The 22,828-nt window shown below is 36.3% G+C and overlaps 1 protein-coding gene across 3 annotated transcripts in view; it reads left to right on the forward strand.

The window, feature by feature from the left end:
- Positions 1-22,828, forward strand: part of uif (sushi, von Willebrand factor type A, EGF and pentraxin domain-containing protein uif) — a 99,960-nt gene that overhangs the window by 50,302 nt on the left and 26,830 nt on the right. For all 3 annotated transcript variants that reach the window (XM_074086786.1, XM_074086787.1, XM_074086788.1), the window contains exon 3: positions 6,461-6,485. In XM_074086786.1, coding sequence (XP_073942887.1) covers positions 6,461-6,485 — 25 coding nt within the window. The remainder of the gene's footprint in view (positions 1-6,460; positions 6,486-22,828) is intronic.

The raw sequence follows: 22,828 nt of genomic DNA on the forward strand, positions 1-22,828 counted from the left end.
AAAATGCTGGTATCAAAAATGATATTACTAACACAAGCTTATACCTACGCAAAAAAGGTAGGTACCTACATAAATCATCTGTTAAAAGCATTGAAGCATGTAGAGTGATACACGTAGTATGATTCCTCACGAAGCAACGACAAAGCGTATGATGTAATTAAAGAAAACCAGTGATCTGTAAACAGAACAATAGGTTAAAACTAAAATTTGATTGTCTGACGCCATTGATAGTAGACGGATGTTTGCGGCTCCTCTGTCAATCATACAAAGGTACATTGTATTGTATGGTAAACAAACCATGCTGGATATTAAACCAAGTGTTATTACGTAAATGCAATTTCGCAACCCACTATAGCCCGCATGTGTTTTGTCGGTATCCTATAACCGTAGTTACCTATACAAACGTTTAAGTATATTGATTTTGATCTAGGTTATACCTAGATTTCCTGCAGGTATATAATTAGGGAACTAAAAAGAGAAATAGCAGGGTTGCATTTGTTTCTAGCTGTATTTGTTCAAGATTCAATGTAAATAGTTTTTAGTCTCTCCAGCTTTTTGTATTTTCTTGGGATTAACTAGATAATGGTAATCGGCAGTAAATTGAAATCAGTTTGAATCACAATCATAAACTATTTTTTTAAGCATCTAACTTCATTACAGTCGAAGCTGGTGGAATATACATAGTTTTTTTAGACATTTACCTACTCGCCTAGCGCTTCTCGCTCTCTTAATGACCGAGTAAATAATCTAACTGATGGTGAAAACTTAATTTAAATCCGGTCCGTAGTTTAAAAGATCTAAGCGCACGTACAGAAAGAAGAAGGAAAGAAAATGCGTTTATTTGCCAACAATTAGGTAGGTATATAATATTACACAAGAAGGGTACCTACTCTAAAACTAAGTTAATTTACTAACTATAATGCGGGTTCTATAAAAGTTCGTAAGAAGGATGGCGGGAAACGACTTAAGTAGTTTTAATGCTGTGTCACTCAGTTTATATAACTACAACGCTCAACTTTAATCATCATCTCGCGGCCAATAGGACTAAACTACTATCTAGTCTACGTAATAAAGTATCATTTACCTCCCGCTAAGCCTAGAAAATCTAACTTCCTATCGAGGGAATATGGGAAATTGTATGCGCACAATACGGATAGGCATAGTTAAAATAAAATCTACGTTATACACTTATTGTTGATAGTGCGGAGCGGAGCAAAAATAAGCAAAATACGTGTCTTATTTTTATAAATTAAAAATAAATAAAAAACATGGAAATCAAAACCTATGGTACGTACCTTTTCCATTGACAAGGAATTATAAATTTGGTTACCTACAAACAGGCACACAAGAACTCCGAAAAATATTTTGTTTCTATTAGATATTATTATGAAACACAAGCTTATTTTTCGCTCGTTTTCAATTTGTAGGTGCGTTACCTTCAGTTCGCGCATTGAATTTTTCTATTTAATTCTTCTTCTTTTTTTTCGATTTTTTCTATTTAGTTACAAAATTTCTTCACCCCGATTTGACAAGATTTCATATTTCTAAGACTATAATTTGATTTGTTCTCTGTATTCTGTTTCTGTTGGAAAGAGAAAGACGCTGATAGTTTTATATTTTCACTAGGATTATAAAAAACCTATACTTAAAGATGTAAATACAAGACTAAAACTACTATTAAATTAAAATAACTAAAACTAAACCTTAATTAAAAAAGAGAGGTGTGCCTCTTGGCATGGTGCCCATCCCGCGGGCAGCATTCCCGCGCTGAACTGCGATTGCGATTCTTTGCGCGAGAAAACTTGGTGGCGCGAGGTTTGCCTGTTGCATCTCTTAGTGGCTGTTTCACCATCCATTGATTAGTGCTAACTGACGGTTCAATGTGATGCCGTCTCCGTCTATTCGAACAAAACAAATAGAGACGGCATCACATTTAACCGTCAGTTAGCACTAATCAATGGATGGTGAAACAGCCCCTTAATCTATTGCTGAGCTCAGCTCCAGCGCACCCTTACCCCAAGGCCCTAGAGTCTCGACGCCGAAAGCAAAGAAATTATATTGGGCGCCGAGACAGCTATATTTAAGCTAGGATTATTATTATTATTTTTTTAAGATGTGCTAATTCTAAAAGGGCATAACTCCAAAACTACCACACAATAGATCCATTACTTTAGTCTAGTGTCTATTAAAAAATAAAGTGATGACGTAAATCTGACGTGGACGTTGTTAAAATTTTGTTGTGCGTGGCGTGTGGTTTGCATACATAGGCGATTTGGTTTTTTCTTGCTCTGAAACTTAAAATATAAGACTTCTACAACGATTTTGGCTATTAATAACGGATACTGATACTGGACTGCAGATAAATACGTCACCTAGTTTTCTTACAGATACGGCAGATGAACAACATTGACGATTTGGAACGAAATGTTTATCCGGTGCCTTCGATGAATCATTTTTGCAATTAAATAGGCGCGAAACAATATGTGGTATATTTCGAGAGGGGTATATACTTCGTCTATCCATTCGGGTCTATCCACTTCGATCACAACTACGGGATGTTATAATCTTATTTGAATCAATAATAACACTAACACGTCGGTCATATATAACACTGGTTAACTCCTGGTACTAACCTCAAGTTTCAATATCAATGTCAAACTAAAAATTATGACAGCTCTATTTTCTGGTAAAAAAGGCAAATTCAGATATATTTTTTTTTAAACATGGAGAAATAAAATAAATATTTTTCCGTGTTCAAGAGGCAAAATTCTTTCGATTCCTGTAGTAATTTTCAAGTGTCAAAAAAATGAAATCTCGCAATAAAAGTAAGACACTAAATACCTCAGAAACCAATCAATCTGTCATTGCGCAATCGCTAATAGTTTGCGATCTACAAAACGATCGAGGGATATTGTTTCGGTTATTGAAGTCTGCCATTACTGTCACGATAGGTGAGATTCAACTATGGATCTTGTATTTTTGTGATTTACACTCTGTTAAGTTTCCTACGACTATCTTGAATTTTAACTAATATATCCACCCTAGCGAAAGTTTGTGTGGGGTGTGTTTATTGTCCTTTAACGCTAAAATGACTCGACGGTTTTGGATGAAGTTTGTGTCTTAGATAGCTAGTAAGGTAGTGGTTCTTGAAAATATCATGAAATGTACTCTTTATCTCTATATTCCCAATCGGTATGCACGTAGGTAAGAATTTGTATTGTATTTGACCATAGGGCTGGGTCTTTCTTTGGTCAACGTATTGTAATATAACGAGGAAACGCAGCCAGCGTTATGGGCACCCCGCCATATAGTAGCAATCTATGTGATATTTGTAAATATAGGTTTTTTAGGCTCAGAATAAATTAGTTTTTGTATTATATTCTTGAAATACAACCTAAATGAAGACCACGGCGAAATTCTAAGAAATTCGCAAAGCAATCCTGAAATGTAATAAAATTAATGAATGGATGGATGGAAATTCCGGGATTTAAATTCGACTGGCAGACGATGATTCACATGAACAAAGCAGCGGGTAAAAGCTAGTACTCTCACATATTACAAACGTTCCTAATCATTAAGTAATATTTTACAGCTTTATAGAGAACGCAAATCGAGGTTAATTTGTTATCCATTAAATTGCACAAAAAAGATTTTAGAGTAAATTCCCATCGAAAGAGAATAAGATTGCATAACAAGAGTAGGTAGACGAAACTGAATCTCAGCCGTCCGTTAATAGCTGCAGTTTAAGTGTTCGCTGTTCTTAATTGAAACGATCCGTTTTTGTTTTTATTCCTTATCATTTAAATACTTTATTATATATTAAGTTTAATGTGCAATGAACGTTATATCGCATACTCGTACATATTTACTTTGCTGTACATTGCTGGCAATTATAATTTTGTTAGAAAGTTAACATAGTCTGAATTTTAGTTTATTAATTAAATTAATGTCATGGTTAAGTTACAGAAATACGTTACTTTAACCTCCCTTAAAAAAAGCCTGACTACCAGTAGCACACTGTAGGTATATGTAACGAGAGTACGATGTTTTGATAGCTCATAAATCTTACGTGTTAATTTATTGGTGGAAATACCCTATCTATCACCTCGACAATTGGCACGTAAAATAAAATGCGCAAACAAAACAACTAGTAAATAAATAAAATGATATTATGGGACAATTGACACCAATTGACCCAAACCAAAGTAAGCAAGAAGTTTAATGTGTTATGGGTATCTACTAGGTAACGGAAAGTCATACTTAAATAGACAGATACATACTAAAATAGGTATATATACTAAACACCCGAGACTGGAGAACAAACATTCATATTTTTCATATCTGCCCAAACCGGGGATTGAAATCTGGACCTCAAGCTTCGTGGTCAGGTTCTCTAACTACTGGACTATCCGGTCGACAATCTACGCCAAGACAATACGTTAAGTATACAATACAATACAATGATTATTTATTGAACATGACAATAGTAAGCGATATAGAGAGACACGGCAGTAACAACGAAAAGTCAGGAGACGTCAAAAGATTATGCTAACTTCACAGAAAAGCTAGACTTAACTCGTGTTTGCAGAAGTTCAGAAAGGCCGGGCTAAAGTCAGCCCACATTCCGTAGTCCAAACCACGTTACCCACTTACCAAGCTGAATAGTTCTGGGCGCGGTCACAGGTAGGTACTAGCCTCTCTAGCTTTCCCTGCTTTGCCAAATTGTTGAGTACAGTCACGAGTCTTTAGACCGGTTTGTAGAAATGTTCAAGATTTCCTACTTTCTTAGTGTATTGTTCCTAAGGATTCGAAATACGAGGGAAATGTGATATGGATTCCTGTGAGCATCGTGATAACGAGGCCAAAATATCGAGGACAAGATAAAGTGAAAATGCAAGTTAAATTCAGGCTGACAAATACTATGAAATTGTGGGCCTATTTCACCACTCGTTAACCAGTCACCATCCATTCGTTCATTTTATGTGGACTAAGTTTGTAAATAAAATAAAAAAAGAAGAAATAAATATTACTGGTTGCGCTACCCAAGAATAATTTCAAAATACGTTATGTGTACAGTTAAGGTCCTAAATAAATATATGTAGGTTACCAAGACGTCAAAAATATCTATATTTCTTTATGCCACCAACCATAAGATCGATGTATTTTGACGCTATGGCTGTATAGATATTTTAAGGCCTCGACTGTACGCATACCCAACCAACTGACTGATTTAAAGTCGGTGTCAAGCCGAATATCCTCCTTTTTTGCTGTCGGTTAAAAACCACAGGTGCCGTATTCTCGAAACTTCAAACTTTTAATTAAAGAAAATCATCCACGTGCAAAACCCGCATAAGTTTCCCATTTCTGTAACTTATGGCAAATTGCTTGGAAGTCGCAAGCCAAAGTCAATTCTCAATAACGACGCGATCGTAATGGCTCTCAAAGCAGTTACCGTGGCTGTTTTAAGATTTGTCCGTCACAGCAGGTCATAACTTTCGAACCGATTTATTGTTACCTCATGGTCACGCAACACAGCCTTGAAGCGAATATAAAAAGATCAATGGCTGACTTAAATCACAGATCGCTGTCTATACATAGATTCTTATCACAATGTTGATTATAATTAGAAATAATTAGTATGTCTCTTCAATTAAATGTACTTATGTTATGAATGTACCATCTATCAGTGTCAATTACGTGTGAGTTGCACTAAGTTAGATATTATAGCGACAGAGCTATGTAATGTTAAATCAGCCGTCATATTTCCAGTAACGTTTTGCAAGCTGAAATTTACCTACTATGTTTGTACATTTTACTGTGTTAGCACCTATTTCTGGAAGTCGAAATGTACCTATTTAACCGTGGACTTGACGGCTAACATTTGTAGCTTCGATGCAATTAAAAACCAAATTTTTGAGTTATCGAATATTAATCTGCAGTTTAAAGTGCTTTTATTATAGTTGCATTTTGAGATTATTGTAGGTATCCTATTTCCCTAACCCATTCAAACTGTCACGACACAAATTAATGCATACTCAGAAACATGGTCTGCAGAAACCTAAAAAGTTCCAATTCCTTTAAATATTGTAGGAAATAGATTCTCAATTCGTCCAATAAACTCCCCGCAATGCAGCACGGGACGCGTCGCCGCGTCGTGCATGCTAAAGCCATACTTCTTCAAATAATTCACGATCGTTCCTTTTCACGACACTGGAAATCCCAGGCTTTCTCGACAATATTTAAAATTTACACATTTTACAAACTTTTTTGCTTTCATTAACTGTAACGTTGTATGTATGTAAGTTTGGATGTGGTTTCAAAATTGGCAAACCATTTTTCGGACACTTCATGGTAGGTAGGTATGCCATTGAAGAAATTTGGCACACGTAATATAAGTTTGGAGACAATACAATAATGTAATAGTCAAAATCTTTTTTAAAATTCCTTTTTCTTGTTGCAGGGTGACCTCTTCACGTGTCCAAACGGTAAGTTTTTTATTCTTTATGTCTTTGAGCACAAACGGTAAATTGACCAGCACCAATATCACAACAAAGCCTGCATAAATATCTGATACGACTCTTTTTCTAGGGCCGGTATAGATATTAATGCACATCAAACATCGACCAACAAAGTTATCGCAGGTTATTTAGTTCCCAATAATTAAATATCAAACGAGTATTAAAACAATACATACGCAGGTAAAATAACTTGTACGGCTAATAAACAAGGGATATAAAAAAAGACAACAAGGGATCCTACTTTTTTGTAGTCGGTTAAAAATGAGGAGGAAAAAGAGACAGACAGCAGTAACTAGGAGGTTGCAGATACGTTGCCATGCCAACCTAAGGCGCCGTCATAATGGCCGTCGCTCGCACGATGCAGTGTTGCGATTTTATAGTGCGATGAAACTGCTCTTGGTTGCATCGCATAATCACATAACCGTCAATTATAAGACAAAGAAATTAAGTAGACATTAGTTTCAACTACATATGTGCAATTGTACAAGTTGCGGAAAGTTTCCAAAAAGTTCGAAAAGTTCTCGGAAAATTCTGGAAATTTTCACAAGAAATATAGGAAATTTAAATTTAACAAACGGAAAGTTTCAATCCCCATACAAAATTGTGAGAAGTTTCCGAAATTTTCCTATGTGAAAATATCCGCAATTTTGAAAAGTTTCCTTTAGCACATCAGTAGTTTCAACAGTCGTGGTAGCGTAGTGGCTTGACATAGGTCAAGCCATAGGGCTATAGGGCTAGGCCATAGGGCCTCTCAAGCAGAGGATCGTGGATCCAAACCCGGGTTCACACCTCTGAGTTTTTCGAAATGTGTGAGATTATACCTTTGAAATTTCACACGAGCTTTAAGGCGAAGGAAAACATCATTAGGAAACCTGTATTAACCTGCAAAGTAATTCAATGGGGTGTGTGAAATTCCCAGTCCGATTCCTCATTCTGAGTGGAGGCCTGTGCCCAACAGTGGGACGTATAGGCTGGGGTGAGACATTAGTGTTACGAAGCAATCATCTGGCCAATGAGGACGGCGTCTTTAAATTGATAATCATGTAAGGACTATTAAGTAGGTATACTTACCTTGTAAAATGTTCATTATGTATAATAAAGGGTCACTGTACTATATCTATATAAGACGAAATGCCTCTGGTACAGGTACATCTTTGACTAACATTACCAAAATCAAAATATTTACAGTCAATATGAAATTCCTTTTCCCAAATTAAAACACCAATCAAAACCGCGATCAACATTATCACCTCGTTTATTTACAACCGTAATAATACCCCAATGTCATGGACGCATCGCTCATTAAAGTGCTTATTTACATTAAATTCATAACAGTCAAATATAACATTACGTAATGCCAGCGCGCAGTAACATACATTTTTCCAGCTGACCTTTCTTTTATAAGTTATGCGTTTTATAATATATAAAGTTTTTTTTCATTTTGTCGTATGCTTGGTTAAGCTTTATTTTTAGGGTTCCGTAACTCAGAGTGCAAAACGGAACACTATTAGGATCACTTTGTTGTCCGTCCGTCTATTCAGACCGTTTTTTTCGGTATACGTGGAATCAGGCTGATAATATATTAATTTCAAATATTCAGGTCTGCTACCCCTTTGAACAGTGAAAAAATCTGCAGTGAAAAAGCTTCTAAATCAACGCCTTCAAATGATACAATCCCACTAATATCATAAAAATGCGAAAGTTCTTAATTCTGTTTGTTTGTTACTTCATCACGTCTAAAGGGCTGGACTGATTTTAATATTGATAGTTTCGATTTTATCCCGAAAAATTGCATTGTTCCCGCGGGATAGGGATAACTGAACTTTACGCTTTAAGCTAGTCAAAAATATCTGAACACGCTTCTATGCTGTAACAACAGAGACGTCACATTTTTTTAAAATTTTTTGCTCAAAAGTATAAGAACTTGACTGAACCTATCTATGTATGTCTAACAGTATTTTGCATCAAAACGCTGTAGATGGGGGTCGCGGTGGATGCGGAAAACACAAGACCGGTCTGAGTGGAGAGCCTTGGGGGAGGCCTATCGGCCTATGTCCAACAGTGGACGTCTTTCGGCTGACATGATGATGATGATGATGCTGTAGGTATTATTCTTACCCTAACAAGAAAATTCATGAAAACAATCCCGCTATCCCAGGCATTTGCGAACCGCAAACAAAGTTCCCAGCCCCAAAATGTCCCTAGTTGTTTATTTCTAAGCAATTTGAGGGTTCATAACAAAGAGTCGCGTGGGTACATCGTAATAATTTATAAACGGCTAACAATTGGTGGGAACCCACACCAGAGAACTATATAGGTAATAATAAGACAAATAGAAATGTTACCGAGTGTATTTTCTACCTTTTCGCCATTTTTTACCTCTTTTTCGCTCAATGAGTAGGTACACGTTTTTCTATGTTTTCATAGGTCTTAATAAATAACGGTACTGACCAATTAAATATAATATTTTTAAAACCGCCATCTCTGCTTTAACTCATTTATAATTAGCCAGCTTTTACCCGCGATTTTTTCTGCCAAGAATTTGTTTATTCGTAATGCCGCGGGAACTATGCAATTTTCCGGGATAAAACCTACGTCCTTCCCGGGGTCTCAAACTATCTTCATACCAAATTTCATTCAAATCGGTTCAGTGGTTTAAGTGAGAAGAAGTAACAGAGAGACAGAGTTACTTTCACATTTATTGTATTAGTTAGTAAGGAAGTAAGGATAACATCCCGGATCGAAAATACAAACTGAGACATGGATGCACAGAAAAACCAGAAAAAGAGACCAGCACTGGGAATCGAACCCATGTCCCCCTATAACCCCTACACCACTGCTGGACAGGAATCTAGACACGAATTTTTCCTATGCATACATATCTCAAGTTGCTTATTTCTACTATGCTACTTAAGCAGCAGCACTAGTGTCATCTATGTTTCGTCGAGAGACGGCACATTCTTTCGGAACTAACCGCTCACCCAGACAAGAGATGTCAAAAAAAAAGACTCCCAAAAACCAATCATAACATCCCGGACTTAATCGCAGCTACATTATAATATTGGCACTTGCATCCACCGGTAAGCCGGCAAGATAGAAAGCCGCGATCAAGTCCTGGATGATATTCATCATGAGTGAGAGAGAATCACAAAATGCCCATTTTTTAACAATTGACTTTGTTACATGTGTGTTGTGTTGTTGTTTGTTTGTGTCGTGTTGGCCTGGGAAAACAAATATACAGCGTGTATTTTTGATAATCACATTTTATTATGGCGCTAATAATCACATTCTATTATGTTTTACTAAAAAAATTGACTTATTATTTTCCTTACAAAATGAATTAGCACGCAATGTATCACGACGTGATACTGCTTTGTTTTTATTCAATACGTCACACTTTTTGACGTGACAGCTGTCACAGAACGTTTCTCTCTGGTATCAAATTATTGTACGCATTACATTGCTGCTCGAAAATATTTTAAAAAATTAATTACGCTCTGGTAGTTAATTGATATCGGGTCACAGCACTTAAATCTTCGTCTGGTTACAGTTTGAGGTAGTATCAAAAATACACGCTGTATACGAAATTCGGGAGACATGGCGTGACACCTCTTATTATTACATTATTAGCTCTGTGGTCCACACTGGCGGCGAACAATTAGGATTAACTGGAACGTTAATAGTGAGCCGAACAGTTCTGCTAATTACCTTTGATGTATTCAGCAAAGACCTCCACTCCATGATCGAATATGATTCTATGATAGATTGACGCTTTGTAACGAGACAGTTGCATGTTTATTGTGCTGTGAGGGTTAGTTTAGTTCGGTCAGTGATTATTGAATAATTTAATACTAGGGCTTTGTGGAAGAATAGCTCAGTTCGCCATTCGGTGAAAATTCTTTAAAATTGCTTCTTAGTGAACCTATTAGATTCAAGGTGTACTGCGAGTAATGTCTACTAATTATGAGTTCGTAGTTCCAGTGATTTGAGCTTGTCTTGCATAGTAATAAAAAGATGTACGGGAACGCCAAAGTTCGCATACTCTTCGCTAGTCATACCGTAATTTTTGTCCGAATCATCGTTTATCATAATTTTTTCCCCATGAAACCTTAATTTTTCCCTTGACCATCAGAGCGTATTTTATCGATGGGTTCGATTCCCAGTGAATTTTAAAGTTTGTATTTTCAATTTCGGTTTTACGGGATGACCGTAAAAGTAAAATTTGGAATTGAACTTCCATCTTAAAACTTTATTGGTTAGGTTAAGTTTGTTTTATATAACAAGTCAGAACAATCATTGGATTCAGAGAAAAAAGAGTTATGACAAATGATCATTCTGACAAACATTACATTCGGACTTTCAATAAGTATGCGAGCCGATATGGACCCCTTACATTATTTCTGCGATCATGATAAAGCTGTATTAGAAAACAAAAAGTCTTCGTTTCTAAGACTTCCGTTCATTTCTCATTCCTCTACATTAGCATTCGCTCCATGCACTCAGTCTTCAAATATTCTCAAATGGTCCTTAATAATATATTCTAGAAAGTTCCAATATTCGCCCCCACCCGCTTCAAGGAGGGCCAGTAAGCGCAGCGCGTGATTCACTCGCCCGACGTGTCAAACGGTTCCGCTTAGTTCGATTTCTGCGTTCTAGTTCTTAGGACATTACACTCGCGCGAGTGACGAAACCAGTCGCAAGGAAAGACGGGAGCGATTTTCGGGTAAGAATTAAAGGAATGACGAACGCGATCTCATCACGAGTGTAAGCAGAATCGGGTGCTAAGTAAGATACGGGACGCATGATGCGAGGTACGAAGCGAGAGTGTAAATGTAGTATAACGACCTTGTGCATCCGCCTTGTGTGCCACATTACGACTGGCCAGTGTTTAAAATGCGCAAAGCATAGTAGAGAATAATATAGTATATAGTAAATGACGCCTTTATGCATTAACCGCAGTAACGTTCCGTTTTTATGTACGGTCAAGGAGTTTAATTCAGCGGCCACCATGGAACCATTTCACAGTAAAGAAAGAAAGAAAGAAAAAACATTTATTGCCCATAAAAGGGATAGACAAGGTACATATACATTCAGCTATATATGGCAAAAGGTTCAGGCTCAGCATGTGCGGTGTGACTTTTCATTCTGCACCTCTACACAGTGTACAGACATTACACGAGACGGGTAGGACTTGACTTAAGTAGTTAGTTGACCAGGTGAAGCTAACAAATGCTTGCAAAAAAAAAAGTAAACGTCATAGTGACATCGCATTCATTAACAAGGAAAGTCGTAATGACTTTTTCTTTGAAAAGGTTCCATGATAGCCTATGAATTCCTTGACTGTACCGGTGACATTTAGTTTGTCATCATTTTTTGACTGAACAGATTTAGATTAAGTTAAGCTAGTAAGAATCTGAAGACACTCCAAAATTAAAAGAATGGAACTATTGCTGCTTTAGTTAAAATCACGCGCCAACAGCTGTCAAATTAAAATTATGAACATCGACAAAATATTTCAATACATTTGCTATTTTGTAAACCAAAATTAAACAATTTTAAAAAATATTTACAGGGGAGGGGGGTAGAGTAGAGTCAAACATACCCAACCATCTGCTGAAATTATCCGTATTATGACACAGTGTGTGTTTGTATTAATGTACAGTCGAATCATTTGATGCCTGACCCACTGTAGAACGTTGTCACAGTAAGTGTCATAATAAATTCCCTTGTCAAGCAATGCGATGTCACTATGACTTTTTCTACTAAAAGGTTTCACATTACGATTCACTTGGTTCGAGTGTGCTATGCGATATCCCGGAATAACTATGTAGGACCTTCAGGAAGTTACACACTGGAGTATTAGAGTTTGAACCCTGGGTCAAAAAACCGGCCAAGAGCGTGTCGGACACGCCCAAAAAAGGGTTCCGTAGCCATTACGAAAAAAATAAGTAATGTTTTTCTAAGGATTTCGTATTTTATACGGAATCTTCCAAGTTTAGGTATATTTTATACCTTAGGCTGCTATTTACTCTTAAACTACTAATAATTCTCAAAACTTAGCCGTTATAGTTTTCCTTCAAAGTTTGATATATTTACTACCATCCTGAATTTTTTTCAAATTTTTTCACCCACCGGTTTAGATTTTAGAGGGGGGGGAGGGGACGCTCGGTTTTCATAAAAATTTGCACTTTAAAGTTGAATATTTCGTAAACAAATCACTGAATTGAAAAATCGTCTTAGCAACCCCCTAATGGTTTTAAAAGACCTATCCAACGATACCCCATACTATAGGGTTGGATGAGAAAAAAAATCAGCTCCACTTAACGTCTATGGGAGGTACCCTAAAAAGATTTTTTTTTATTTTTTTATTGTACCATTTTGTTGGCATAGTTTACATATATATCCGAGCAAAATTACAGCTTTCTAGCATTGATAGTCCCTGAGCAAAGCCGCGGACGGACGGACGGACGGACAGACAGACAGACAGACATAGCGAAACTATAAGGGTTCCGTGCGGTGTGACTACGCTTCACCGCCCTGATTTTCAGCCTGCACCTCTACACAGCGTACAGACATTACACGAGACGGGTAGGACTTGACTTAAATAGTTAGTTGACAAGGTGAAGCTAACAAATGCATGCAAAAAAAAAGTAAAATGACTTTTCCTTTGAAAAGGTTTCATGGTGGTCTATGAATTAAATTCCTTGACTGCACCGGTGACATTTAGTTTGTCATCATTTTTTGACTGAACAGATTTAGATTAAGTTAAGCTATGTAGTAAGAATCTGATGTCACTCCGAAATTAAAAAAATCGAACTATTTCTGCTTTATAAACACGCGCCAACAGCTGTCAAATTAAAATTATGAACATCGACAAAATATGTCAATACATTTGCTATTTTGTAAACCAAAATTAAAAAAAATAAAAAATATTTACAGGGTGAAGAGTAGAGTTAAACTTACCCAACCATCTGCTGAAATTATCCGTATTATGACACAGTGTGTATTTGTATTTATGTACTGTAGAACGTTCTTACAGTAAGTGTCATAATAAATTCCCTAGTCAAGCAATGCGATGTCACTATGACTTTTTCTACGAAAAGGTTTCACATTAGGTCACGATTCACTTGGTTCGAGTGTGCTATACCTTCAGGAAGTTACACACTGGAGTATTAGAGTTTGAACCCTCTTGTCAAAAATGTGGTTTTTTCTACACACTACTGGCACCTTTTCCAGTCAGTGTATTTCTAAAAAAAACGTCTCTACATTGTTATTCCAGACACCCAGAAGCAACACATCTATGGTTGACTAACGATAAATATAGACTTGCCTTTTAATTAGTTGAACAGCTCCGTAATGATAAAGTGCGGTATTCTCTTTGACAGCGATGTTTCAATAAAGTCTAGACAAACTATGATCTACGTATTATTCTGAGTGCAGATGTTCAGCGTAGGTACTTGAATTGTTACTTCGCGCTGCGGATTAGTAGTTAAGCTAGACTAATTTTAGTAGTTTATTCGTGAATGATCCCTGCTTTGTCATCTTTGATTTAGTTTTTAACTGACTTCAAAAAAGGAGGAGGTTCTATGTTCCAATGTTTGTATTTTTGTTATGAATATTTGAAACGAAATCTTTTAAATATTTAACTGACTTCAAAAAATAAGGATTCTTTCTAAAGGGTAGACCTCTATAATTATAAATTGAAATACAAACTGAAATATAGATGCACACGAAAAACAGAAAAATAAGACCATCACTGGGAATCGAACCCAGGTCCTCGGTAATCCGTACCGCGTGCTAAACCGCTACACCACTGATGGTCAAAAAATACAAAAAGATTCCTAAAAACCAATCTTACTCTATAATTATATAAAAAAAAATCATACCTCGACATATTCGACATATTATATTTTCAGCGTGTTATTGACATTGTCCGATTTTCAAAAGTACAAATCTCTCAATACATTTTATGAAATCGATTCAGCGACTATCAAATTTCAAGTTAAGTTAAATTTTTCTTGCTTTATTTATTTTAAATTAAAATTCCCCTCCATCACAGCCAACACCCCATACTGATACGTACTGGTAGCAATTAAGACGCCAATATGCGTCCGTCCCGCCAGTAACGCTGTTACAGGTCACCGCCCCGCGTCACCTCAAGCCATCAAGCCATTAAGGAATTATTCCCTGGGACGCAGTAGATTTTCATCAGCCACATAATTAGTGTAGGAAATTTCCACTAACTCGCTCGTTCCCGCCTATTAACTGTTCCAGCTTAGAACTTGTGAAATCCAAACAGGGTTCGTATTAAACGACATAACTTTTTTATCTCCCTTCTGAAACTCGAACTGTTAAGACACTTTTGTTTACAATCGTAATGCCGCCGATCTTTTTATCCATTAATTTATCTTCTAAATCGGAGTTTACAGCTGTAATAATGACGACGTAAACAAATGCATATTTCTCGTCTAATAGTCTAAGTAATCCCTTAGGGATTGAAACGTGGGAAGCGTGTATATTTAACATTCAAACTCCTACGATCTTCGCCTACATGGCGGTTGATTTCTCATGCTTGAAAAAAAAAATCGTCAATATAAGATCTGGAAATATATATTTTAAGAGCCAAAAATACTTTTTATGGCAGTTTCCTTTTACGTCAGACACCACACGCGTAACACAACGTAGAGCAAATTGTTTTTTAAACTACTTATTTCTATTTCTGTCGAAATTAAGTATCAAATTCCAAAGTTTATCTGCTCTAGCTCCCTAAAACACTAACAAACTTAGGCGTAAATGAAATTACGACTCGTGTCTCCGTTTAATGTGAACGCGTGCTAGATCCGGCTAAGAATGTGGTTCTCGACTGATTGAGTCAATCCAAAGCTTGGATTAGGATTCTGTGCGGGCTCCTCAGCCATCCCCATACGAAGGAATTAATCTTCGCGACACATCACTACATTCCAAGGCTTGATTATCGAATTATCTCGAACTATTTCACTTGTGTTAAACACTTAGAACTTCCTTTATTTGTCTATAAAAGACATATTTAGAACTTGCTAGTCAGACAAAGCTAGTTCTAGGCGTCATTTAACGACGGATTAATGGCATTAAAATCAAATAAATAAATGTATACAAAAAATTAAAATCATCAGACCTATAATACCTACGAGTATTAAGGTGCTATAGGTCTATTATAATACTATAGTATCAATAATACCTATAATATCAATATTAACCAGTAATATACCTATATTTATATCACTAACTGTATCCGTAGGTATCACAAAATTATTGACCCGCATTGAAGTATCGTTATAGAATTGTCAATAACAGTTCATAACGATAGTTTAATCTTATCCTCACTCCCTAAAAACTTAAAAGCAATGTTAGTAAGAGCTAACGCATACATACAACTTTTGCATCGACTAAAGTGTTTAGTCCATGTAAAAGTTATAGCTCTCACTTAGAAAAAAAAACACCACACACACACACACACACACACACACACACACACACACACACACACACACACACACACACACACACACACACGCACGCACGCACACACAAAGTGATTTCTGGTGACTTTTTTGGGATGTTGGTATTCTCACATAAGATTTTGTAATCTTGTCAGGTGAAGGCAGTTTTTCCTTTCGTTGACTGAGAATTGGTCAAAGTATTAACACCCAGAAACTGCAGGAAGTTCAAACAAGTTCGCTTAATTTTTAATTAAATCTCATTCTCGTTACACCAATAATAATCTCGTCGTTACTAATATTACAGAATGTGAAAGTTTGTTGCTTAATCCGGTTATACCGAAATTCGGGTGAATTTTGATATTATACAATCCCCAAGAGACAACTCTGATTTACTATGTAATAGGAAGCTGTAACATAAATTATATTTTTTTATTTAAGTCTGAATAAATTGAGTTCATGGTTTATCTTTATAAAATTAATCTTAATTTTTCGATGCTGTAACGCTAAGTAAGCAAAATATCCATATGGAAAAAAAACGTAATTTTGTAACTACATCAAAACTTTCCGTTGGAGCCAACAACAAAAATTATCTTACTTTTTATCACTTTTACCACAAGGTTTTGTATATATTTAAAAACAAAATTAAGTACTTACTTTTTTTGTGGTGAAATAGCGTCAGGATTTATTTTTAAAATAAGTGGACAACTGAATTTTTTTAAATAAAACCCGGCCAAGAGCGTGTCGGACACGCCCACAATAGGGTTCCGTAGCCATTACGAAAAAAAACATAACCCTCCTTCGGGCAGTCGGGTAAAAATAAGTAATATTTTTCTAAGGATTTCGTATTTTGTACGGAATATTCCAAGTTTAGGTATATATTTTATACCTTAGGCTGCTATTTACTCTTAAACTACTAATAATTCTGAAGAAAACTTAGCCGTTATAGATTTCCTTGTAATTTTGATATAAGTACTTACTACCATCCTGATTTTTTTCAAATTTTTACAATATAGTGACGTGAATTTAAACTAAGTGGGATTGGTCGATTCTCCGCATTTCCGTTCGGCTTCAATAAAAGCGCATCGCACACTGCAAAAGTTAAGGGCCAGTACCGACTGCTGTACGTAACTGCCGACTTAGGTACTCATACATTTCAAACACAGTCAGCGTGCAGTTGTGCTGACTGCAATGGAACTACGATGAAAAATGTATGGGAAGTTGGCAGTGTTGCGGTTATGTTGCAGTTGGAATGCAGTGCGTCTGTACTGTCCCAAAATCGTAGTATCTTCAATATCAAAGATACCAAAAACATTAACTTCCTCAGGAAGAAAACTACCATTCTAATCTAATTACTCTATTTAACCTATGGCGACGTTTGTAAGTTACGTCTTGACACCTATAGCTTGAGGTGTTGCATCCGAAGACATATCAAACTCCCACTTGTCACTTGTCAAAATGTTCCCGGCACGCTACTGCGTGGTACTAAATCTATTGTTAATCGTCGAATATCTATGACAACATCAACCCTCAAATCATTAGCAGCAATTAGCAAGTCTTTTGTTCTATCTTGCATAACTCAACACCTGTTAGAAGCGAAGGCCGATATCCCACTCAGTCAAATCCACTTTCATAATTCAGTGTGGGCTGATCATTCATTATCATCTTACGTAGGATTTCGGTCTCATTTACTTTTGACTATTTGAAATAAATAAACTGAAACATACGAGTAGGTGCAGAGTTTTAAATTATAGATAGGTAGGTATCTTTGATGACCTTTTTTCTGTTGAATTTTTATGTTAGAAATCGGTAATTTTTAAATTAAAGGAAGATTACCTACATCAATAAATGTGATTATAAATATATATACAGTTATATATTCACTTTACGTGTGCACGGTTGCGTGTTAAACTTCATCGTTCGTTTTAAGCTATTAAAGCTCAATTCAAATTTCTTCAAAATCTATAAAAATTGCGGTTACCCAACAAGACATTTACCTACATCCAACTATCGTAAATCACCTAGCGATTGCTAACGTGGCGCACTCAAACATTACCCCTTCCCTGCACCTGCCCCCCTTACTTCCTGTTCCTGTCGCCAAGACCATGAATTTAACCGCAAAAGTCCCTATTATATTGCACCAAGGTAGATTTTCGATGCTCCAGAACCTACGACATTCTGGCTTATTGTGTGCCCGCCAGTTATGTGGCAGTTGAATTAATTGTGGATCGTACGTTCGATGATTAAGACGAGGCGACGATATAAGGTGGTATCTGGTGATCCTATGCCGTATGATTCCACAGGAGATTAATGTTCCATATTGCGATGCATAAGATATACATAGAATATTATGCTATAAATACGTGATCTTAGAGACCCTTTGTTTTTATATTGTTTGTGCTAGCTAATGGACACTAATAAGTTTGAGGGTCACCCTTTTTAGGGCTCCGTAGCCAAAATGTCAAAAACGGAACCCTTATAGTTTCGCCATGTCTGTCTGTCCGCGGCTTTGTTCAGGGACTGTCAATGCTAGAAAGCTGTAATTTTGCACGAATATTATATATGTAAACTATGCAGACAAAATGGTACACTAAAAAATTTCAAAAAAAAAATTTTTAGAGTACCTCGCATAGACGTAAAGTGGGGGTGTTTTTTATTTCTCATCCAACTTTGTAGTGTATGTTATCGTTGGACAGAACTTTTAAAACCATTTTTTTTGTTTGTTTGTAAAATATTCAACTTTAAAGTGCAAATTTTCATTAAAATCGAGCCCTCCCCCCCCCTCTAAAATCTAAACCTGTGGGTGGAAAATTTTGAAAAAATTCAGGATGGTAGTAAGTATATCAAACTTACAAGGAAAACTATAACGGTTAAGTTTTTTTGAGAATTATTAGTAGTTTAAGAGTAAATAGCAGCCTAAGTCGAAAATACAAACTGAAATATAAAATATACTTACCTAAACTTGGAATATTCCGTACAAAATACGAAATCCTTAGAAAAATATAACTTAATTTTTTCGTAATAGCTACGGAACCCTATTTCGGGCGTGTCCCGTTTTGTTTATTGGGAAAATCGACAAAAGCACCAAAAAATAAATCAGTGACTGTACTTGTACCTTGATTTGAGTTTAAAATCTTTATTAATTTTTGTTGTACTTAACGGCATTTTAAAATACCTATAAAGATTTTGGTAAAAATATATACACAGCTGTTTTTATTGCGAAAATGGATTAACTGTTAATATTTAACTACATATTATTGCGTGTAATAGGTAAATTAACCCTCTAAAATCATAGATGTCAGCTGAATACGTAATCATAATCACTGATTGAGTAATACAAAGCTATTACCAAATCCGCGATATAAGCTTGAGCTTAGAATTAATTAGAATTCCGATTAATGTAACGCGTCTGATTATAAATTCAATTTTGCTAAGTATCGCCATGTCTGTGAATACATTTGCTTCTGCATCTGTCTATTGTGGGGCCTCCAACAAATTTGAGACATGTATACCTTTAATCACTTTGACTACCAATCTTCATTAATGTCGAACGTCGACCCGCTGTTGAGAAATACAATACAAGGGACTTACAATATAGATGAGATCCCCAGGCGTCCACAATCTGTATTTCGATCAGTAATTTATAAATTACGACGTTTGACTTGTCCAAAAAGTCCACCCATGATAAACAACTCGCAAAGTTTTTCAGCTACCAATAATTCTATTTTTGGACCAAAGGTTTGATCACTCAAAACGTCAATTATAAAAGTATTTGTACAGGTCAAAAGATTCGCTGAAGACTAAACAAGCTTCGGGAACAGTGCCATCATTAGTATAATTGGAAAACAAGCAAAGTTTCTCTTGAAACAATAACAAATTAACCTGCAAAGTTAAGAACAAACAAACGAGAAATACCTTCTAAAGATTCCACGGAGCACAGCGAACGAGTCCCAAGTTTTTAACTGGACAGCAGTCACAGAGGCTGCGCCGGACAGTTTGTTAAGTCTGACATATTTTCGCCGGAAATTCTTAAAAGTTATATAATTGTGGAGATGGATTGAGAAACTATTCCAATAGTACTAAAGAAGAAAACCTTACAACCAAAATAAGAGAAATTTTCCTAACTCTGCCTAAAACGAAGGTACATTGTTCAAGATGAAGCTATTGCAGAGATTTTTAGTTAGTGAATCATAACATTTTATTGGTGAATAAAAAAATAAGAAAAATATTCGGGCCCGAATTCGGTAATAATTATTTTCTTTATGAATATCGTTAATTTAGCTAAATACTAAAAATCTATCAAAAACATTAAATCGCATATATAGGTGTTACCCGCGACTCCGTCCGCGTGCTATTTGGTTATCGCTTTCCCGCGGGAACTATGCAATTTTCCGGGATAAAAACTATCCTATGTCCTTTCCCGGGACTAAAACTATCTGTATACCGAATTTCATCTAAATCGGTTCAGCGGTTTAGACGTGATGAAGTAACAAACAAACAAACAAATAAACAAACAGACTTAAAAACTTTCGTATAAATAAAATGAGAGGTGAAAATGTACTGATTCGATTCTGGAAGGAAATATACATAATGATAAAACTCTGGTAGGAAATAATGAAATATCGTTACTTTTCTTCTTAAACTTATAGTTTCGTGGAGAAGAATCCTTTAGTTTATTTTATCACATAAAATTGGAATGAATTAAATTCGAACAATTTGTTTTTGCCACGAAAACAAGTCCTTGTCGTTAAATAAAATCTTCGTGAGCTCACAATAAGTGATTGAACTGTTACAAACTCAACTGTGCCTCATCTATTGTTCAATACGAAGCAGGAATTTCTTCGCTTTCACTCACCGGCGAGTTATGAAGCCTCAAGATAAACGCAGCCTGCAAGCTCCTTGCGCTCGTTACGTCCTCTCCTCAGTATAGATAGCCTTACCCAGAAGACAGCATATTTCTCTTCATGCCTCCTACATAGGTCAGCTGTAAGTTTCATATAGCACATTCATTTTATGTTCGCAGACTACCTGGTCATGATATTGATATATAGTTGTTGCTACTTCAACCCTTGCATATTAATCTTCTCTTCTTCTGCATCTCTTTCCACATATTATAAAACAATATATGTCTGTATAACCGCCTATTCCGTTTAAACCACGCAACGCGCTTTGATGCTGTTTTCAAAATCAGTTATTTTTTCACTTGTTCTTTCAAAATTACACCAGTGTGAAGCAGGAGCGGGTCGGTAATTGTATTTATAATGTATCTTACACAGTTTTCTAACGTAGACACAAGATAACGAGGATCTTATTGCGTTGCTACTTCATATTAGTTTATTCTCAAAACTCAATCTGACTCGTCCCAGAAGTTTGCTGGTAAAGTTACAACTCCATTGCGGATACAGCAATGCAAAGTACAGTTATGACCACAGTTTAAATGTGTTGCAAGTTTAATGCAAAGCACGGGGACCGCATAGAGATTGCGTAGGTATCTGGATATCGTAATTGCAGGCCTGAGTTCCCTCAATACTACTAGTTTCACCAAGTCGTACCGTTAGGCTGCCTACAACGGGCTAGCCTGAACACAGCTACCCAGTTACCTATACGGCAAGTTAATAACTCAACACTGATATCAGATTAACTGCTGTTCCGTTATCAACATTTTACATTTAAGCAAAACGAATAAAGTTGTTAGCGCTAATTTTGTGACGAGATGTATTCCCGTTGGCTGTGATCAAATTTTCAGGCGTTGTAATTGAGTTGGCGCTGGAGCTATGTTTATTTTAACCGGCTAAATTACTTTAGAATAATAATAACGAAGCATCAGCACCGTAAAGGCCACATTACATCACACAATGACGCCTAATGACTCATCCGTAGCTCCTTCCGCATGCATTATTTATAATATATACAATATTAGGGACAATTTTTTTAATGACGTTTATTAAATTTAATTGCAATAAAAGTAAGCTGAAAACTCAGTGCTGTGAGACGATCTGATTAGCCATCATTATGCTTCGTTAATTTCCCTTATACCGCGTTTGAGTCTCGTTAATATAATATTTTATCTGATAACTTATTGATTCAGGCGTTACCTTGTGGAGACATATATATAAATGAACAACTGCTTTTTGCTTTGCTCCTGGAGACTGGGGATAGAATGGAAGCAAATTCTTGTACCTACTTGTGGTTCGGCGAAGTTTTTTTCTATGACTTGTCACAAAAACGCGTGTGACCCAACAACACGCGAGCGAAAAACCTTGCCAAGACACAAATATGCGAACCTATTCCTGTCTATCATCAGGTAAAAGGAAACTACTAACCGGCGATATTTTTTATTTTTCTTTCAATTAGAAAAAATATAATACCCCTTCGGGCAGTCGGATAAAAAGCTACAAACGTTGGCACTTTTATTGGCAATTTTAACAAAAGCCGCATTTTTCACGGCGCTGGACTGGCAGGCTGAAGCTGTAAAAGGGATTTAAGTCTTCCTTTCAAGTGTGAAGCCGTGGAGCGGCACCGGCCTGGCTTCGTGTCGAGTCGCCATTTGTGATGAGACTGTTCTTTTATTTACGTTTCACTGTGCGCATCTGAGCGGACGCGGAAAAACGTAGGGTTTGCCAGCTCTAATTTGTCGCTTTGGTGGCCTGGTACCAATCGTGAAATGTTTTAAGAACTCTGAAAAATTATAAACAATTATTTCAGTGGTTTGTCATTTCATTTCATTAGGTAAACATACTATTCGGATGGAATACCTCGCTGATAGTGTATATAAGTAAGTACAAACTTCGCTATAACTTGCAATCACGTCTCTCACACAAAAATTTAAACAAC

This window comes from Choristoneura fumiferana, chromosome 4 (assembly GCF_025370935.1).
Source record: "Choristoneura fumiferana chromosome 4, NRCan_CFum_1, whole genome shotgun sequence".
NCBI classification, from domain to species: Eukaryota; Metazoa; Arthropoda; class Insecta; order Lepidoptera; family Tortricidae; genus Choristoneura; species Choristoneura fumiferana.